The sequence below is a fragment of the Pelecanus crispus genome, chromosome Z (genome assembly GCF_030463565.1).
Source record: "Pelecanus crispus isolate bPelCri1 chromosome Z, bPelCri1.pri, whole genome shotgun sequence".
NCBI lineage: Eukaryota > Metazoa > Chordata > Aves > Pelecaniformes > Pelecanidae > Pelecanus > Pelecanus crispus.
The window spans coordinates 15,054,181-15,075,502 of NC_134676.1; the positions used below are offsets into that span (position 1 = coordinate 15,054,181).

General features: G+C 35.9%; 1 protein-coding gene across 1 annotated transcript in view; it reads right to left on the reverse strand.

Annotated features, from left to right (window-relative positions):
* Positions 1 to 373: 373 nt before the first annotated feature.
* CPLANE1 (ciliogenesis and planar polarity effector complex subunit 1) overlaps positions 374 to 21,322 on the reverse strand; it is a 67,238-nt gene continuing 46,289 nt past the window's right edge. Inside the window, exons 35-52 of the mRNA XM_075726135.1 lie at positions 20,416 to 20,542; positions 19,410 to 19,464; positions 18,195 to 18,299; positions 17,621 to 17,713; positions 16,417 to 16,529; positions 15,969 to 16,164; positions 15,449 to 15,693; positions 13,692 to 13,785; positions 12,580 to 12,741; positions 11,089 to 11,119; positions 8,943 to 9,074; positions 6,943 to 7,108; positions 5,133 to 5,194; positions 4,522 to 4,686; positions 3,243 to 3,355; positions 2,820 to 2,903; positions 1,234 to 1,403; positions 374 to 821 (exon numbers count right to left, since the gene is read on the reverse strand). Of these exons, the coding sequence (XP_075582250.1) occupies positions 681 to 821; positions 1,234 to 1,403; positions 2,820 to 2,903; positions 3,243 to 3,355; positions 4,522 to 4,686; positions 5,133 to 5,194; positions 6,943 to 7,108; positions 8,943 to 9,074; positions 11,089 to 11,119; positions 12,580 to 12,741; positions 13,692 to 13,785; positions 15,449 to 15,693; positions 15,969 to 16,164; positions 16,417 to 16,529; positions 17,621 to 17,713; positions 18,195 to 18,299; positions 19,410 to 19,464; positions 20,416 to 20,542 (2,254 nt within the window). The 3' untranslated portion in view covers positions 374 to 680. The remainder of the gene's footprint in view (positions 822 to 1,233; positions 1,404 to 2,819; positions 2,904 to 3,242; positions 3,356 to 4,521; positions 4,687 to 5,132; positions 5,195 to 6,942; positions 7,109 to 8,942; positions 9,075 to 11,088; positions 11,120 to 12,579; positions 12,742 to 13,691; positions 13,786 to 15,448; positions 15,694 to 15,968; positions 16,165 to 16,416; positions 16,530 to 17,620; positions 17,714 to 18,194; positions 18,300 to 19,409; positions 19,465 to 20,415; positions 20,543 to 21,322) is intronic.

Below are 21,322 nucleotides of genomic sequence, written 5' to 3' on the forward strand. Positions count from 1 at the left end.
CTTATTGTCTTCATACTAATGTCTGATTTTCCTAACAGAAGTCTGTCTTTCATTTATTGCTGCCTATTTGTACCTCTTTCTATCAATCATGCAAACTCTTTTAAGATTCCTCTAAACTATTGTACAAGCATGCTGTGTTTAAAAAACTAGGGTAGTGCACGTGCACATGCACATATACAGTCATAGTGACAGCGCTCTGTGTGTAAATCACTTTAAAGCAGAAACTAATAAACTCACTTTTATTAAATCAGTTTATCACAATTTTGTTAAGTTACAAAAATAACTTCATCCATAATTACGTTAAATATTAAATACAAAGGTAAAACAGTTGTGCAGTGCTCTTGAATAAAATTGAATAATTGAATAAAATTGAATAAACCTCTTTATGTATTTGAGAGGGTCAAAGTAACTGACTCAGAAGTTCTTGTTTAAGACTGTTGGTCTGCATTTACCAACTATATTTAGTTCTTGTTGACTTAAAAGACATATGGAAAGCAAACTACATGTTAAGGAATCGAATTTCCTCTAGGCAAGATTGAAAGCAGTGAGAGTTTCTGTTCTGTTTAAGAAGAAAACGAATGCAAGCCCCAATGCATTTTAAGTAGAACAATGATTATTTTAAAAAATGAAACTAAACACCAGCAACTGTTTGGACACGCACAGCAGCTGAGAAATTTTGTTCACTTGTCTTCCACATCTGCTACCATAGCCTCAATTGCATTCCAGTCCAGTTTGCTGAGGATACTTCCTGTGCTTTCAGAAACACCATCAGTATCGGTAACACCGAGAGGAGAAAAACTCACAGGATGTAGTGCAGAGGCCTATTGGAGGAAAAGAAGATGAGCTGAATCACTGCATATCATTCATGGACAAGATCTCTGTGCAGCCAGCAGAAGTGATCCCACTCTTTTCAAACATGCCCTAATCAAGTTATGTTATCTGATTATTCTGCAACAAATGCAATTTATTTTGCTATTTATGTGCTCCCACTAAGCGTCTGTTGCTTGGACAGACAACACGCCTATACAGTTGTTGTAAAGAACATACATTTTCAAGGCTCCCAAGAATTACTTTGCTTGTAAAGACAAAATGTAGTTATGTTGAATTACCATCATTTATGTCCTTCTGCATCTATCCCACCCACATTTTGAATAGAGAACCACATTTTAAAGCAGTAGTAAAAGTGTTAAATGACAGGTATCCAATCATTCCTAGAATAAGCAGACATCCTACCTGAAACAAGGAGTCGTGAGTATCTTGAAGTATTCTTTGGATATCATCAGGCACAGTCCAAGGACTTACTATGTCTCGATCAGTCTCTTGATCAACACCTTCTGTCTGAACTGCAGTGGAAACATGTGGAGGCTTTTGTTTTGATGTTCTGCTGGCTCTGTACTCAGCAGCTGAGGAGAAACAAGCCAACCATAGCACTGTGACATTTCTTGCTGTTTAATTCTGAATGTCTTGAAACTTCTCCAAGAACAGAAGCTCAACTTTTAAGAATTGAAGCTGTGTGTAAACACGTGTAAAAACAGCACGCCCTGTTATCTTGAACTGATGTGGGGTTATGGCAAGAAAATTCTGCTGGTCCCTTCCAGCCTCATGCTCTGAACTGTCTTCCCAGGGCAGAACATGAAGTGGAAGAGGACTATGCATGGTGCCTACAGCATCCAGGTCCTGTAGTGCAGTCCCCAAAACGGGATGTTGCTCCATCATTTAATAGAGGAATAAAACTATGTAAGTCCTGGATTTGTGCCTCTTAGAAGACATGGCATTTTAGTGAAACCCTTAGCAGTGATGGAATATAGTGGAGAAACAGATACAAGAAGGTGATGTGAAATCAGAGAAAGATCAACCTTTATTTAGAGTTTAAAAAGAGAACGTATGGAAAGGAGGAGGAGAATGACTTTCCAAATGTGTAGAGGGGAGTGAGCATTTCAGGAAAAAAGCCTGTCTGCTTACTATTGCTTCTCTCCCTTTTGGGCATTGCCAACTCAAATAAACTGACATTTGACTAGACAAATAGGACCTTTTATGCCACTAGTATAATCCTAGTGTAAGGGAGAATGGAATCAACCCACAGTATCTAAGTTTCAGACTGATTCTCTCCTCAATGTTTTTCTATCTGATCAGAAATTCTGCTCTTGTAATCAAGTCCTCCATCTGTTAAAGAATTTGATTAGGAGGAAACCTTTATGTGAGGAAACTTTTGTGGATCCGGAGTTAAACAAACAGGCATAGGGAAAAAGGATCACTAAAATCTAAAAATGTTTTTTAAAAGAAGTTCAGTCATAAATTTTTCCACTCTATCATTATGACAAAATAGTATCTTAAATAGATCCTGTACAGAGGGATAACAAAGACAATTCCTACTTCAAAGAGCTCAGAGAGTAAGCAGCATAGAAAGGCAAGGGAGAGGACAATACTTGTGTACTGTACTGCTAACTAACTCTCTGTGGGTTTCAGCTGAAAGAAAGACTTAAATCCTCTGTACCTCATGACTCTGTAATGCCTGTTTCAGGGAATCAGTGACATCTAGCACATTTGCTTCAGTAATCTTGGAACTGCCATCCAGCTGAAACCATTCAGGAGTTAAACAGGTGATTGATTAAAATACATCACAAGTTTCTAATGAAAAGGATAGTTATGTTGGGGAAAATGATAATTTTTATTCTTCTAGAGTAATGCTGTATCTGAGGGAGGCCTGTGTTGCACAAATTCTACCCAGGATGTATTCTGAAATGTATTCTCTGTGTCTTACTCTTCTTGTGTATTATGTAGCTGAACAGCACACTGTGTCATTGCTCTTTGTAACTTACAGTGTCTAGAATTAACAGGACAGTTTGCAGCATTTCTTACTCTTCCTCTAGAAGTACTTTTCTGTAGGGGCATAGAGGCATTTCCTGGAAAGACAAAGCAAGCATTTCCTCTGTTAGGTGCAATAGATCTAAACTACTCAAAAGATGCTTCAAATTTTTCATCTATGAGCTTGCTTCCTGGATTACACAGTACTCTTGCTATGGCAAATTAACCTACTTTGGATTTAGAAAGAAATAGTAAGGAAAGGTAACTCTCATCATTTAACAGGCCAATGACAGCACAGTTGCAAAAGCCTCAGGACAGAAAATCTCCAGATTTATAAGTCTGACTTTCTACATAGGTATTAAAGCTCCTCCCTCCAAAAATCTGGTAATAACTTGAAAATCATCTTCAGTATGTGCCTTCATTAATAAAGTTCTTACCCCTGGACTGTGTTAAACCAAGACTTGGGGTGAAACGGTGTACTTTTTGACCAAAGCTGGGTTTGGCAGCAATTCTGCTCCTTTCTGACAGGACAGGACTGTTCAGATGCCTTCTACAACAAGAAAACAAACAAACGAACAAACAAATAAGAACAAAGCCCAAATACTTACCACTGTCTACCACATACGATTCCTCCACACAATTTAGATCTAACATGGCTTATTCAGACAAGGCAAAAAGGCCACAGAAACCACCTTCAGCCCACTTAGCTTAGAATCAGTATCATACGCTGCTTGTGGGGCCAATAAGCCTCACCAGAATCAGAAGTGTTGGCAATCACACTGAAGACATATCAAATTGGCTTTACAAAGAGCCAGTTCAGGTCCAACAAAACTTACTATTTAGAATTTACTGCCACTCCTAAGGCGGCTTCCTGCATGACATTCCTTAGTGATTCCAATTCTGGCAGGGCTGATGTACTTAAACTGCCCTTAGGCACCACCACAGCGGGCTCTGTACTACACTGACTATATTCAGTTTAACACTATACTGGAACTTCACCTATTAAAAAAAGATGCAGAAATATGGAAGTTACAGGATTATCTGAAGTATACAGGTTCCTCCTATTATTCTGGAAAACATAAAATTGTATGCAGAAGAAGGAAAAGTATACTGTGGTATGCACCTGGATTACATATACACCCATGTGACATTAATGCCATCAAGTAGAATAAATTTACCAATTTATAATACTCAAATACCATAATTTCCTCAAAAGGCAGTAAGAACCTAAGTGCAAAAGAAAGAACAAGCAAAGTCCTCAGTAATGAAAAAAATGAGAAAGGAAGAGAGTAAATCTCGTTTACTGGACTCTAATTTAGGTAGTCTATATGCATGCACACTAGTATTTTTATTTGCTGCTTGCTTGTTACTAGATGCTCTTCAGATCATTAACTAGCTATAGTCCAGTGGAACTGCTGTTGAGTGCAATGGGTTAGGACATTGATTACAGCTCTGACTCTACAGCTGGCTTATTTTGTGCTCTGAAAGGCATTTTTAAGACTCAAGATTTGCACTAGTGGTTGTAAGAAGACTGGTACAGAAACGTAAGACTCCTCTGATCTAGACAAAGTGTATCTTTGATTCTGCCAGAATATGCCAGAATATAAAGCTTCTCTCAAGCTAATCCTATACCAACTAGCTATAAATTGCAGACAGATTTGAAGTGTGGTAAAGACACCAATACCTCAGAGTAGGGTTAATGTTTAAAGTAGTTACCCTTTAGTAGATGCCACATGCCTTTTTCTGTACTCTTGAGGTGATCTTGTCCTTGACAATGGTCTATGTTCATTTGCAGGTAACACCACCGTTTCAGATAACATTTCATTCATCAGAGAAAGTGCTTGTGATATTCTCATACTGTGATGTTCAGATAACAGGGCTCTATGGAGAAATAATACTGCATATTAATTCACGCTATCACTCATTTAATTGCAGCTGGCTTGTGAGTCTTGTAAGGCTACACGGTAACCAGAATAGAAGAATGTATTTTTGCAATTTCAGAGAAGATATACTAATCCTTTTAAGTTCATTAGCAAAAAGCTATAACATTTATTAACAAGGTGTTTGACAGAATGAATGAGTCAATGTTGGGGGGGGCGGGAGGGAAGAAAAGATGATATTTGGAAAGTGAAAAATACAGTCAAAGGACAAAACATGTTCAGAGTTTTCCTAAACAGTAAAGCAAACATGAATTATTTATGCTTTTGGTTGAAAAGCCATTCATATCTTAGGTTTCATAGACAAGATAGTTAAAACTACCTCCTCCTTAAGACTGGAAGATTAATATAAAAATAAGAATACTACAAGTTACATTCATAACAACTTACTTGTCTTTTTCTTCTTTCTTCTTCTGGAAGGATTTAATATCCTTTGAAGTAGGACTACAATGCTGTGCAAGAAAGTATAATAATCGTTAACTTATTCTGTATTGTGGTCTCATTCCAATCGCTTACTCTCAAAATATAGATCTATTTGACTTAAAAGTTACTGTTTAAGACACTCTCCAGAATGAAAGACAATATGAAAGCATATGGCCCTACCAGGAAATTCAGATAAGATTGTCTCTATAAACTTCCAGTCTCTAAAAATACACTGAAAGCTTGCAGTCACACCTTGCATAGCTCATATGCTTAAAACACTAACTTTCCTAAGGAGATGTCTTCACTGTCAAGCTCAAAGTTTCAAATGGCCTCACCTTTGGTTTCGTAAGAATCAGTGATGTTCCTAACAATAACTAATTTAAAAAACAGGGTTGCACTTTGACTTGTGTTTGCTAGACTACAATTTGAATTTTTTAATGCCATCTGCTAAAAAAAAAAAAACAAAACCAAAACCAAAACAACACACCCAAAACCAAAACAACAACAACAAAAAAACCCCACCAAAAGCTGAGAATCCCTCCATCTAATGATTTCAGGAGAAAAGCCTGTAACAAAAGCAGCAAGGGTATATTTATGGGTTGGCAACACAGGAGAGGAAGAGAAGCAGGACCCATTTTTCCTGAATTACTTTTCTCTACACATGTACAAAAGAGCAGACAGGTTCAACTCTGAAAGACTGTTTAAAACCAGGAGAAATATGGTATTTCATGGATGAGATCTGTTACTCTTTCTAAAAGTGAATACATTTGAATTATTTAGTAACAGGAAACTTTTGTGTGTTACATGTTTGCTGCTTGGGAGTTAAAAGCAGTAGAGCTTCGTTTCGGCATGAGAGAATTTATAGCATACCCTGCATTCAATTGATGAGTAAAAAGTACAGATATATATATTTGCTGTTGCTAGGTCTCATCTCCTGTAACCCTGGAGCTTCCCCTGACTCAGCAGTGTCTCTTCAGGTCCCAAAAGTATCCAGGTGACAAACGCGTATTTTAACTCAATACTGATTGGGGAAATTATTTCTGAACTACTTTTGTAAAATTTTTTTCCTTCAAGGTACTTCCAGCACACTGCAGATCAGAAGAGATGTATCAGGCCATAAACATGGTTTTACTAATTAAAACTAAAAAAATCTGGGAAGGAAGGGATTGTTTGCTGAGCCTGTATTGAAACCAACCTTCAACAAAAAAATTCATCAGATACTTAAAGTATATGCCAAATTCTAACACCTCTGCTGACCCTCTGTAATTGCATACACTTCTGTGTGTGTGAATGACAAGGATGGCTGCCCTCAGTATCCTATCATGTTCATAAAGGATGTTGGCATCTGAACTCTTTTTAAATTAATTTGGGGTTTTTGGGAGATGCAGGGGAACATGAAACAAGATGTAAACACATCTTTACAACTTCTGTAGTTACCACTCCCTGACAAAATACAGCTTTTATCAGTGTATGTTACAGCTATAGTCATGACAGTCAGGGAACTATAATTCCTGAATCTAGAGCTGGGGGACAGGTCGTAATTGCCACCTGCAGCCAACTGTCATTACTGCAGCCTATGAAGAACACTGGTATATTTGCTTACTGATGACTTCTGACACAACTGTGGCCAGTTCCAATAAAATAAAATTACACATATAAAAAACCAACATTAAAATAGGAAAAAAACCCACCGACAGCCTTTATATTATCTAACCTGAACAATTAACACTTATACAATACGTTAACAGTTACTTGTCAAGATATTCGTTATTATTACCACATTCTTTCTTAGACTGAATGGATTATGCTCTTTCTGTCTTTGTTCATCCAGTTTCTTCACATATTCTCTCATTCGTTCCTTCTGCTTTCTTTTCATCCATGCTTGTATCTCTCTCTTCTCCTTTTCTGTTTTTTGAGAATGTCCAGCAGCAGAATCATGAACCCTGAGAGTAGATGTAAATGGGAAATAATCTAGCACATCCTTTAAATTCCAAACAAGCAGCTACACATGGTATAATAAAAATACTGCATTCCTTTTCAAATTCTGACTCAGCTAAAAGTATAAGTAACTAACTAACAATGTGGAAATCTTCTTCTGCAAAATTTTACTTCATAAAATCCTGGCACACAAGTAATTTCCAAGATGTTTCCTAGCATTCTTCTACTTGTCAACTACATTCAGATAATAGGACCAAAGCTTTAAATGTGGACCATCTGTTACTGTGTTTATAGGATAACTGGCACACAAAAAAATGGAGTTTTGCTTTGATCTTTCATTTTTAAGTGTGTATGGCATAAGTATCTAAAAAAAAAAAAAAAAACAAAAACACCAATGAGATTCTTTCTGTTCCCTCCCCTCAATCTATGACCTCCTTCACAAGTCTATCTGTACAAAGTAATTTTAAAAATACTAACTCAGGATACTAACAATAGAAAAACAGCCAGTAAGAAATACTAACATAACCTCATCCTCAGACTTCTTCAGAAATATTTACTAATTCACCTTGCACTAATCTTTAAAGTAAGCAGCTGGGTAATAAATACTTTCTTCACGGTAAAACTAAAAGGACTGACCTAAAAATTAAATATGAAAAATTAAATATTTCAATTTTAAATGCCTCAATTTTTGCAGCCCATTTTGAAACTTTTCTCATTTTCAAGACTGGCAGGCACTAATAACTCCAGAATCAACAGAAGATATGAGTGTAGCAAAATAAGGTATCTCTAATAGCTGTAGTACAACTGAAAGCTTATGGACTGAAGCATTAAAGCACTCAAGGGATTAGAAGAACTTTGAAACATATCAAAGTGATTTACTTTACAGCAAAGGGAGTAGTAACAGATGTAGTCACAGTCATATGTGAAAACAGGTACATGAAACTGAGTTGCATTTAGGTCTTTGGCCAGGTTTGATTAAATACTACTTGAATACATTTCTGAAATTTTCAGTAATTTTTGAAATATTCACATAATTGCACAGAACAGCCCAGCTAGTAACATTTATATGTTGATGTAGTGATTATTAATGTGTTTGGAATTCTCAAAGGATTGCAAGGATGTTGTGACCTGTGCACAGATTTATATTTGAAGCTCTTGAGCTCCTTTTACAATTCCAATAAATGTCAGAACAAGTAAACCAGAGCACTAAACTCTACTTAAATGAGTCACTAGAACATCCTGAAAAAGGTATCTTAAACTGGTGTGAACCATTGCACCAATGCAACAGATTGTTTGGCATCCTGAACAACTGTATTTTTGCCTTGTAAGCAACTGATATCACAGAGGAAACAGCTGTAATTTCAACCTATCTTGAGAAAGAACACAGTTGATTTTGTAACTGACAGGAAGGCGTAGACATCTCCAGCAGGGAGGAGAGCACGACAAGTTGGAGTGTGGGGCTGGAAGCTTCTGAAGCTGCTCTGCCACTGACAGGAAATTTCTATTGTGTCTTTCAGAACTGCTTTAGAAGGCTCCAGTCCCCTTGGTTGAACCGAATCTGCTGTACATACAGAATTGTGTTCCAGCATATACCTGGTAGAAGGAACAAGCAAGTAGGAAGGAAAGAATTTTAAAACCAAAATAATAAAAAACAATTAGCACATTTGACAATAATGGCCAGTAAAATAGTGGCTATTGAACAGTTCCAATACTAGTCCCATTAACATCAACTCAAATCACATGCTTGTTTCCATTGTTTACAGGGTGTGAGCTGTAAGAAGAACAGCCAGGGTTAAAATTATTTAACTAACACATAATAAAAAATAGCCATGGTATTACCTAGAGATTTTCTTAGCTTGTATTTTTGTAAAGCCCAGCTCCAACGGCGAGATGTCACCTTTTACTACAAGATCACGAATGATGTCAGTAACACCACTTAGACCAGTAATTTGCAGGGGATCTTCTAAAGAGCTTAAAGTTAGGCAGGGAAAAAAAAGTGTTACTAATTTAAAGTAGAACATGCCTGCAAGAACAACAAGCTAAAATCCTTCCTTTTGTGCTTAAAACAAGAGTATTCAGGTTCTTTTACCAGAAGCCTTTGCAATGAATTTTCTTTCCCCTACATCTCATTGTGTTAGTGCACACAAGCAGTACTAGGTAATGTGTGTAGTTGCACTGTCTTTAAAAAGTTACCAGCCATCATCTTAGCTTCACTGCCATCATGTACGCTTTAGCCAACTTCGTAGCTCCCCAGTGTGAATGGGAGAGAACGAGCCAGACCGGACTAACATGAGGGGTATTGCAGCAAAGAGGGCTTTGAAAAAACCATCCAGAAATACGGCCCCGCCCAGAGCTGGACTGCTGGAGCTCCAGTGGGGTATGTGAACACGGCTGGCCCACGGGAGGCTTAGCCTGAGAGCCCAGAAGCACCCACAGGCTTTGTACTGGTGCCCATGCTGAGATAAGGCTGTGGGATGCTACCAGTTTCAGGAACCCCAACTCTCAACGACCTTCTGAGCAAGAACCAGTGGGAGTGAGAGAATAGTTTTACCTAAATTCTGCCTATTTCTTTTCTCTCTTTTAATCAGCGGCTCTCAATAAAAATCAAGTCTCATGTACTTTATGATTACAAGCTACAGTTGCTTCAAGTTACTCCTTTGGGTAAAAATCACTATCTGCTTGCCCTGGTTTCAGCTTGCATAGAGTTATTCTTGATCCTAGTAGCTAACATAGTGCTATGTTTTGGATTTAGTATGAGAAGAATGCTGATAATACACTGATGTTTTAGCTGTTGCTGAGCAGTGTTTATACTAAGTCAAGGACTTTTTCAGCTTCCCATGCTCTGCCAGGTGCCCAAGAAGCTGGGAGAGGGCACAGCTAGGAAAGTTGATCCAAACTGACCAAAAGGGTATTCCATACCATATGATGTCATGCTCAGTACATAAACTGGGGGGAGTTGGCTGGGGGGCACCAATCACTGCTTGGGGACTGGCTGGGCATCGGTCAGTGGGTGGTGAGCAGTTGTATCACTTTTTTTTCCTGGGTTTTGTTCCCCTTCTTGTTGTTTTCCTTTTCACCATTTAAATTATTATTATTGTTGTTGTTATTATTATTAATTATTTTATTTCAGTTATGAAACTGTTCTTATCTCAACACATGAGTTTTCTTACTTTTACCCTTCCAATTCTCTCCCCTGTTCCACTGTGGGGGAGGGACCGAGCGGCTGCATAGTGCTTAGGTGCCAGATGGGGTTAAACCATGGCACTGCTAACATTATTGCCTCACACCCATCCTCAAGGTTATGTAATCACTCGTTAATATACTTCAGTCACAACAAGCAGTTTCACTTAAAATACAGTAAAAATAAACTAAACCATTCAGTTTACTGCTATGCTTCAAGCAAAACAATAAACATGGGTAACTGCACAGAATGACCAGGAAGAAAGAGAAGCCAGCTACTGTTTTGTACTGCACAACTGGATCCAGAAGACCAACAGCAGTTAGCAGTAAAAAATATGTATGTCAGACCATTTTATATAATGCGTAAGATCATTCCAGTTTTGAAATCTTCAGTCTGTTGATTTACACTGTTCATATGGTAACACTTCAAAAACTTTCTGGTGATAGCTGGCCTCAGTAGACGACTACTAGCAGCAGTTACATGTACTTGTTTCAAAAACAGTGTTTTGCAAATAGGAGAAATAACAAATACACATAGACAATAGCAGCATCTACATTAACAGCTCTGTTACTTGTACTAGAAAGCAACTCTGAATGCTTCTACAGCTTTTGCATAAAGTAAATCTAACAGGCACTACTGAACTTACAGCAGATACCTGAAATCAACTAATAAAAAAGCTTTCACTCAGTTTGAAAATGAATGCCTAGATTTTTATGTAAGTGATAGTTCCACCTTGACAGTCCCCTTTTTGGTAGGAGTTTAAAGCAAACAAAATTTCAACAAACCCAATGTCAAAATACATACCTATCACATAGACTTCTGCATATGTGAAAGCCTGAAACAGCAACAGCCTTTGTTAATAAAAGCTTGGCATTTGCACACAAACTAATAATACATACATTCAACAGCCTGTGGGATAAAATACAGAAATATATCAACCTGAATACGTTTATATTAAAAATAAATTAATATTGTATATAGGCTTAATGACCTGTGAGAGAGCATGTCATCGACTGCCAGGTTAATACAGAGTCTTCAGAGAACATTAACTAACAGCTCCCTGACTGACATGGATAGTTTTGCTAAGAAGATGAGATCACTGTTGTCAGTCTTCTGCCATGATCAAACTAAGCTTATCAGTTCCAACTAACTGGAAGTTATCCGTTCCAATTAACTATACAGCGTTTTATGGAAAATTAACAATTGCCCCTTACTCGAAGAAGCCAGGCTACAAACTCCTGGAATTCAGGAAATGCAGCTGAAGAGCAGGATGGATGTCTTGGAAGGAAGAGCACTATTATCCTTCCTAAGCTAAACTGTATTCTGAAAAAATTATAGTTGCTACTTAGTATCACCTACAGTTTTCTTTGCTTGCAAGTAATAAATTTATACTTAAAGAGAAAACTAAGTGTGTTACTGTTTATAAAATTTATGTGGGTGTACATGCCATTTGAGATTCACTTCTGCTGTATGCAGATATAGGAACCATGTTTTAACATCTTTCAAGATAGACTGCTGCAAATGGGACTATCAAATGCATGTTCACCTGTACAAAGCATAGATCATTTTTAGAAGCTTGAATGCAAGCAATGCAGGCAATATGCAGACAAAAAAAACCAAAGGACACTCCACATTTTTAAACACAAGCAATAGGTTGCCTGCATAGTGATTTTTCCTCCTCCTTTTGATGCTACCGCAGTCTTCATAACTGCAAAGATCAATTTACTGTGAGTTTGCAAAATGAAAGGAGACCTCATAAACTAATATTCTAGGACACAGCCAGCAGTTACTATATAGCGATACAAAACAATTTACTGATGTGGGTTGGATTTAACTGAGATCTCACCTCTCTAGAACACAGGAGGATGACAGAGATAATAAAGACAGCTTTGGGAGGAAGCTATGAGTGTTCTGTGGCACTGTGTCTACTTATATTCATGTACACTTACCTAAATAATTACAAATCAGACCAGTGATGGGTTTCAGAAATAGACCCGAAGTTACTAATTTTCTTTCAATAACAGTGAATTTGAGTGCAAGCATAATTCACTGCCAAACTGTTTTCAAAGCTTAGTGATACTGTTCTGTCACATAACATAAAAACTCATTGCCAATCCACAACCATGAAGCCATTCTAAATAATGCAATCTAGAAAGACCTACAATTGACTTTTATGAGATCATTGGCATTAGATAACATTCTGTATAACAGCAATGAAAAAGTATTACACCAGGAAGAAAAGGTTACTTATTTTTAAAAGGAGAAAAAGGGAAAAATAAACATTAAAGACTATACCAGAAGGTGACTTTATGCCACTGGGAAAGTTAGAAGCAGAGGCTGCAGAGGCAGGAGAGCGTACTTCCAATGTGGTATAATTGGGTACAGGATATTCCAAGTTTAAGCCCTCCTTTTCATCATCTGTAACATCTTCAAAAATCATGCCCCTCAAATAATGTTCTGATTCTGTAAAAAAATAATAAATACAGTTATTCGTGTAGACCAATAAAAAAACCCCCACAATGCAAAAACTATCACTCATATATATTTGTTAGTGGCGTAGTTAATCTGTCAAACCTAGAACAACCTGAACCTAGATCACTAGTGTCTCCCCATGAAAGGTCACTACCAGAGCTGTGGTGTATGCACCAGTCCTGTACATGTGAACAAAAAGACTAAACTATGAGTTGCTCTGTATGAGGCTAATAGACATCTTGAATATTAATATATATCTGTATAAATACAGATATAGCCATGATTTGGTTCTACCACTTGGTTTTGTATTAACTTCATAAGTAGATTAGACTATGTTTTGGTATGAATGTAAAATGGACCTGAAGTACATACCCCTAGCATGCTGCTTCTTGGCATAGTACGGTAGGTATAAGTAAATAGGTACGATATAGTAGATTGTTATATAAACAATGAATTATTCAATACATCAGCTCTAGCAAACAGTTAAGCTGATGTAAGCTTTTACTAAAATCAGCAGATATTACAACTAAACAGCCACCAAAGATCATTAAAAAAGTTTCTTTATATACACAGAGAAAACTGAGGACAAATTTCATATCCTTTTGTATCAGTAAGCAAAGCACTCATCAGTTTGATTTTATGATACAACAGAAATACATACCATCATCTTTAAAATCCTATACCCAAGTCCTGCATTATGGTTTTGGAAAAGATCAAAGTATACAGATATTTTCAAATGCATTTTTGTTGAAGCAGTATGCATAATATTCAGATTTTCTACTTTGATTTTATTTCTCTCTCTCATATTTTTGAGTTTTGGTGAATATTTCAATAACACTTCTGGGGACTGCATTAAACTTCAGTGGTAATTAAAAGTTAGTCAAGTTTAATATTCAACCTCAAGTTTACTATCCTCCTGTTAACTGAACACATACCATCATCAATGCTTCTAGCATCTTCAGCAAATGAAGGACGAGCACCAAGGTCTGAACTGGCAGCCATTTCAAAATCTTCTATTATTTTCACTAGCTATAAACAAAATCCAAAAACTAAGTAACGATACATTCTTCAAGGTATTTCTGAGAACTACACCACAGATATTCGTGCAAAGTTTGCTTTAAACACATTTTTTCCCTCAGAATCTTATGAACATTTTAATGGAGTATACTGATTCAAAACAAAAAAAATAGTTCAGGAATCGAAGTAGCTCAAGTAGATTCATTTCATCTAGAGGGTTCAAAATTCTGGACCCTTACTCTGAGAAAAATACATACAAACTGTATTATTCTTGTGAACAGTTTTATTGCTATTGATCACATTATTTTTATTTTAAAAATAACTGAAGTTTTCCAATATATTTTATCTAAAAACCACAGAAATAAAAATATTTCCATATTCTTCATAAGTCAGGAGTTTCTTGAAGTTTAAAACTAGAAAGTGAAAACTAAAACTGACTAACCTAGATTGAGACATTTTACTGAAGATTATTCTTACAAAGAACAGGCCTCAAAACTGATTTCTAATACATAATAAACGTTATAAAAGGAATTACCAACTGGTGTGCACTGAAATAAGGGCAAAAAAGAAAATGGGTTTATCTTCAGGATCTGGCTAGATATCCAGAAGTTTTAAAACCCAAATGCAGTGAAATGCTGAAACAAAAAAAGGATATGTGAAGATTTTTTTTCCACTACAGGCTTTTAAAAATCTGGCTAGATAATCACCTTGAAATAATCCACCTTAGTGTAATAACTGTGTGTAGTTGACACAATGAGGTCCTTGCATTTCTGTGAACACATGGAAGGACAGGCAATGGACAGTAGTAGTTTGAATGATTATACAAAAAGTAGATGCTGTGGAATTACACAGTGCTACTGAATTAATTCTTTATTAAGCCAGGTCTACAGGAACTGGAAACTGACTTAGTTTTCTTGATGTGCAAAGAAAAAGAAATTCTTTTTACCAGCTTTGTAAAATCAGAACCTATTGGCTCATTCTTAGGTTAGTCACTCCCTGTTTGCTCTAAACTTAATAAAAGTCAAAGTAATGTGAAGAAATAATTACCAGCATTGCCCATTTCACACACACTTAAAGTCAGCCACACCTCAAGTTTCAGGCAAATTAAACGAGATACAGTATTAAGAGGTCAGTCTGTTGAAAATTTTTTAACTTTTTATCATTATCTTTGTCATGACTTATAAGACAGTAGTTCCTGAATTATATATAGGATCATCTAAATGTACTATGTCCAAAATGCATTTATTTTATTTCTATATTTATAAATATAAAGACATTAAAATGCAAATATTTTATGAAATAAATAGGAACAGGTTCCAGAAATAGTCACATAACGTTCTGCAGAGGCACGACTGAAGAATTTTTGCCAAAAAGGTCTCTTGCTCAGCCTGAACTTTTGTGCTATTCCCTTTTCCCAGTTAGAGAAATTAAATATATTCTGCCCATTCACTAAGAACATCAGCATTCTAGCCAGCATTTAGTCCATTATAAGTAACCATGTCAGGCAACAGATGCAGCTCTAAATGTGAAAGAACCGTGTATTATTCTCGATCTCTCTTGACATATACTAAGCAGATTTGAAAACACATCAGTCCAAAATGTAAATTTTGTCTTTAGCTGAAAGAAGTTAAAAAATAAACTGTTTCAGACACAACACTTAGCAGTCAGAACTCACCAGTTTGGTTTTTCTGAAATCCTCCTCCATATTTTCTGTTATGTTCTGTAGTGTCTGTAATTGCATATCCATTTCCTGCTGCTTTGTGGAAAAGTATTCTTTGCCAATTACTTTGGGTGGTAGCCCTGAAGAAGGAAAAGTTCTGTTGTCTTCACGTACTATGTTCCAAGTTATACTATCTCTAGCAGAATCTGCCTTCTTATCTTCCTTTTGCACTTGGCTTGATACATTTTTCAGATGATCATCTTGCAATAGAAAAAAAGAGCACACCAATATCACTGAATAAACTGCAAACATTTAAGTACTGCAAGTAATTAGGCATAGCTGTGCTACACCTAATAGTATGTTTTAGGAGGCAGGAATCGTCACAAAAGAAGTCAAATGTATAAATGTTTTGACGTATAAGACTAAAAAAGAAGGAGGTGAATTGGGGCAAGGCTGGAAGTTTTCTGTGGAAGGTAGGAATATTACAACAAAAGTGTATAGCTGTTTTGTCTGATTTAAAACCGAAATGGTTTACCTTCCTTCTGAAGCGCCTTGGATGGAATTGCATTAGTAACAGAAACTACCATGTGATGAAGTTTTGCAGTAGATGGAATTTCAAACTTCTCATTTTGCTGTGTAGCAGCTATCTCTTCTGCAGACTCAGGTATCATGGGCAAATTAAGGATATCACTGTCTTCAATGTCAATCACACTGATATATTGATGTTCACTCTAAACAAGAACAAGATTATGAAGAATTATACAGTATCTGTTTTGCATACATTGTTTCCAGTACATTGTTAACCATTTCCTGTGTTTACCTCTTACCACTTTGAGTTGAAAGGCTTTTTGTTTTGGAGGCAAAATAACTACAGTCTTTTCTACAGTATTACACAACTGACTGATCCAGATACAAAGAACCCAAATTCATAAGGTAAGACAAACAGTACACTTAAAATGTATTTTAACCATTGGACCACTAACCAAATCAGGTGCATCTGGCAGAAAGGATGGCAAAGGTCTCTCATTCACTTCAGTGGGGAATCTCAGGTTTAAATGCATGTCTGGTGGTAGTATCTCAGGGGCACTAGATGATTCTATGAGAAAAGAATAATGGTCAGTATTATATTTATAGTAAAAGCCATGAAACTTCAGACAGCCTATTTGGAAACAGGTCTGCATTCTCTAAATGATAAGTAAAGCTTTGATTAGCATTTCTTTTAAAAATGAAGATAGACAATGTAGCTTAATAGGTTTCTTTAATGTTTGCTTCTGACAATAAATTACTAAATTATTTTTAATTTTCATGATAAACTAGCAGAAAAATACTCAAAAGATTAAAATCAACACACTGCAGTCTAAATCGCTATTCATTTCCAATTCCCTCCTGAATAGGTTATAAAACTAAAAATCTGCATCTTTACTTGATCCAAATAAATTATACTACTCAGCTAGAAAGACCTCTAATAAACTATCTGCAAAGAAGTCATGTGACATGCTAAAATAATCTTACAAGTGGAGCAATTTTAAGAGAGGAAAAATTAAATGCTCACCTGGTACCATAGGGAAAATACTTCAGTACTGAATTCTACATAGTACAGTTTATCAAGGATTTATACAATAGGGGGAGAAAACCCAAACCAAAATAAATCTTCTTTAGCCCAAAATCAAAGTTACCTTCTATTTTTTGTTCTACAAACTGAACCAAAAGATGACTGACTGGGAATAAAATTCCTACTTGAGACTGGAACATTCTTACTTGGCATATAGCTATTACACAACTTAGCAGATGCATGGAGTAACTGTATAATTAGCTGAGCTACTGCAGCTCGATTTCATCTGGAGCTGTGACCTGTCTTAACATTCCACCGGTCAATCCACTTGGGTCTATGTAACACCAACTCCCCAAGATTAAGTGGCACTAAAACCAAGCTAAAACCCACAAAGGTACGTCCTCATACAGGAATTCAAAAGCATAGGTACACTGCCCCATGAAAAATTCCAGCTAAACTTTTCATAAACAGTATTATAATTACTTCACATTTGGTTTCAAGAAGTCAGATAAATTAGCATGTTCTTATCTATATCCTGCATTAAGCTACCTCATGTACAAAAACCATGCTAAAATTGTAATATTTTTATAGACTTCACAAACAACAAATGAAGTAGAGAAAGACTGAAGCCACACCTGACACAGGAACAGACATGACTGACTCATTTTTTCGAACTTCAGAAACCTCATTTCCACCACTGTTTCCAACATCCTGATGTGACTGGAGCTCTTGACAGGGAAAAAAATCAAAACCAAAATGAATTAATTTAAGGAAAGACACTGATGGCATTATCTAGATGTACATTTCTGACTTCCCAGCTCACAACCAAAGCAAAGATGGGGGGGAAAAGGCAGGGAAAAAATTTTAGTCATGTGAAACATTGTCTAAAATGCATTTAGATAAAGTCAAGCTAAGTTAAAAGGAGCTTTCAGAAAAAGTCACAGCAGAACTGACTCACAGAAAGCATGTGGAGACTCTTACATAACTGCATCAGTAGTATTTTTATATATAATTATTTAAACTATTATTTTGTAATTTATATTCCAGTATCTTCTGGTTTAATAAGTTTTGAAACAAAAAGTTACTGCACAAAAACCTGTTTTCCCCATTAAAAACTTACTCCATTTTGGAAACTGACCAAATATCACAATTACCAAGAAGCAATACCAGAAATTGTTGGTTGCTGTAGGTCACACAGGTAGGACTAACCTGGTTGAGTATTTGTACTTGCATCTTGAGTTTCTGCTGGTTTTTTTCCTGTAGAAGCCATGTAATGTAGATCTGCTGAAGTAGTACTTGCTTCCCTCATTGTGTCTAAAATGCAGTAATATACGATAGGTGTCTACAAATAATGCAAGAATTAGAAATCTATGAAAGAAATGATATTAACTCAAAACTAAGGGCTCCAACAGATTTTTCTTTGCTTCAGAAATTTCATTTCTGACAGATAATTTTAACCTTACTTCACGAATGAGTTCAAGAAAAATTTGTACTACCTGCCTTATGTGAATATCCAACTGTACTGAAACTTAGAATGTTACACTGAATTAAAATCAAGGCTCAGTTTGGACATGTAATTTTTAAATTAAATATTTCAGTATGCTGTACAGTAACAATTTGTTTCATATTTTAAAAGGGGGGAGGTATTTATGACATGTATACCTTTATTTCTTTATTGATGTTTCTACAGAGCTTTGCAAGCCAGTATTTAAGGCCAAATTTCAGAGAATGGATTAAATTTTGTCCTCTGATAGGACTAAACATTGTGCTGAATTCATGTACTAGAAAGAAGCAAATCTTTCTATAAGGCATGGTCTTCATTTTGCAAGCCAGAAATACTGTAAATATTCAGTTTCTTTTAAAAGAGCCTTAAATTTTGTGTAATTAGAATATGCAGGCAAACAAAATTGGAATATCTTTTAAGAAAAAACTGATTTAGAATTTGAAACCATTGTTTACAGCATTCTTCTGATGAATCACATGAACAGAAGTCACTGTAAACCATAGTTTCTGAAATTCACTCAACATACTGTTACTATTTCATGAAGTCCATGGTTTATAAACATAAGATTATCACTTATTGTTAAGAAAATTTAAAATACTTCTATAATTTCAGAATTATTCTGAGTTTACACATAACTCATACAAGATCATACATTTGCCTGCACGTCCCTCCACACCAATCCCCTAAAAACTGACTATCCCAAAAACCAGACTGAGTATATCTGTTGTACATTCTGAAAGGTGTTCCTATTTTTCAGGGGAAAGATCCCATAAGCCATTACACTGTATTACCCACAGACTACACAATTAGAGTTTTTAACATCTTCATAACTACAGAGTTTTCCTTTGAAATCTAACAAACTTCTGTTCCTTGATTTATTTTATTTAAGTACTCAAAGCATTAAAAAGACTTGTACTTGCCCATTGAAATGAAAAAACCATCTTGAAGGCAAGATGTAGATTTTGGTTGTTGATCCTAATATAAGGAGAAAAAGAATTATCTTAAAAATAGTTCCAATGCCAGTTAAAGACTTTCTTGATGCCTTTATCAATACACCTCCTTTGAGTAATGATTTCGGGTGGGGGTGAGTAAGGGAAATCAGTGTAACATACTTTTCTTAACCCCTTTTTTAAGTCTTCTGATGTATTCCAACTTAGTGGAATTACTGACTACGTAACATTCTTTCAAATAATTCCACATTCTTCGAATATATGCTATCTCTGCTGTACCATAATTAACATCTCCCAGGTCTGGTGAGGCTCTCCAGCTGCTGTGCTGGACAGGGAAGTCTCAATGAAGGTATGGTATGGAAGAGAAGTAGAGCCTGCTGCTCTGGGTAGTGATCTAGCATTAAATCTGGTAGTGTTCTAGCTTGAAATCTTGCAAGGATAACCCCCAAATATGTTAAAAGGTATCAAAAAGGCCTAGGCAAACAACAGTAGAAGTGCATAAATCAAAACCCAGCTTGACAAAGACTTTCTCTTCTTAGTTTCTTGGCTGAGACGGAATTGAGTCCGCATGCTCCCCATCCTCACTCCTATGTTGTCATCATCTAGCCTCATGTGAAAAGAGTAATGCTTGGGTCATCTGTCCTAGCATTACTGCATGGCTAAACTTTTTTTTTTTGTTTTTTAAGCAATTAGCATTTGTGTATATACTTACTTTAAACGTACATACAGACAAATAGTCTATCAAAATAGACAAGTTCATGTCCCAGGAAAAACAAAAGCAACCTTGGAATGCTTTATAAAAATAAATCTCTTGTCTACAGAAAATGCAAGTATATGAATGAAAGATGTATATTGTTTCTAGGCTAGAGCCTTGGAGAGATTTGCATGGTTGTTTTGGTTTACCGTTTCCTGCTTTTTTCTCTCCTGTTAATACTTGAACAGAAAAAGGCAAAGAAAAAAAAACATTCTTCTATACCCCAGTCCCTGATTCAACAACCATCGCTGTATCACTAATACTGATGATGGAGTCATCTGGGCAGGACACACTTGGTTTCTTCTTTTTCTCCTTCTCTTTCATTTGTTTGTTATCATGCCTCTTTTGTCTGTCAACATATTAATTACAAATAAAAAAATAAGAACTACACTGAAATAAAAATACCTATCTTAATAGCAATATTTCTTTGAAAACAATGAAATATACACTGAAATAAAGGTGGAAAATGCAAACACAACTGTTACATACAGATCGGTTCAAAGCACCACTTTTGCCTGCAGGAAATCTACACAAAATTGCGATAGGAACTCATAAAAATACCTAACAATCACACCAAAATCTGTTAAGTCTAATAAGCTGTTACACAAAATATTACAAACTGTGTAACAGTATCTGTATTTTGTGTATAATAAAATAATCATTACTAAACAAACTACCTGTAAGCAATCTGTAAGAAATACTTCAGCAAGAAACAAACTTCTGTTATCGTTGAAACTTTCTAATTAACTATTTTACTAAAAAAGTTGCAAATCATCTTTAATATCTGATAAGTAGATTATAAGACAAGCGTAGCTTCAAGCATTTCAGTTGGTAATTTCAAAACAGGTATTCTAAACTCCAGCTGCAGTTACTTACATATCAATTGTTTTTCACCTTAAGAGTGAAAAACTCATCGTAGAGTCTGTGTTTCCAACTGCCAGAGTTAGAAGCATCATAACCAGAACCAAGTGTTCTGTTCTAGATGCAATGATGCCATTAGCTGTTCCGTGGAAAACACAGACCTGTGAAACGTCAGGAATCTATTGACATTATATAAGAACTGAACAAAGATATGCATGCAGGTTAAACAAACTGTTTTAGCTGCTTATGCAATCAATTAACAACGAAT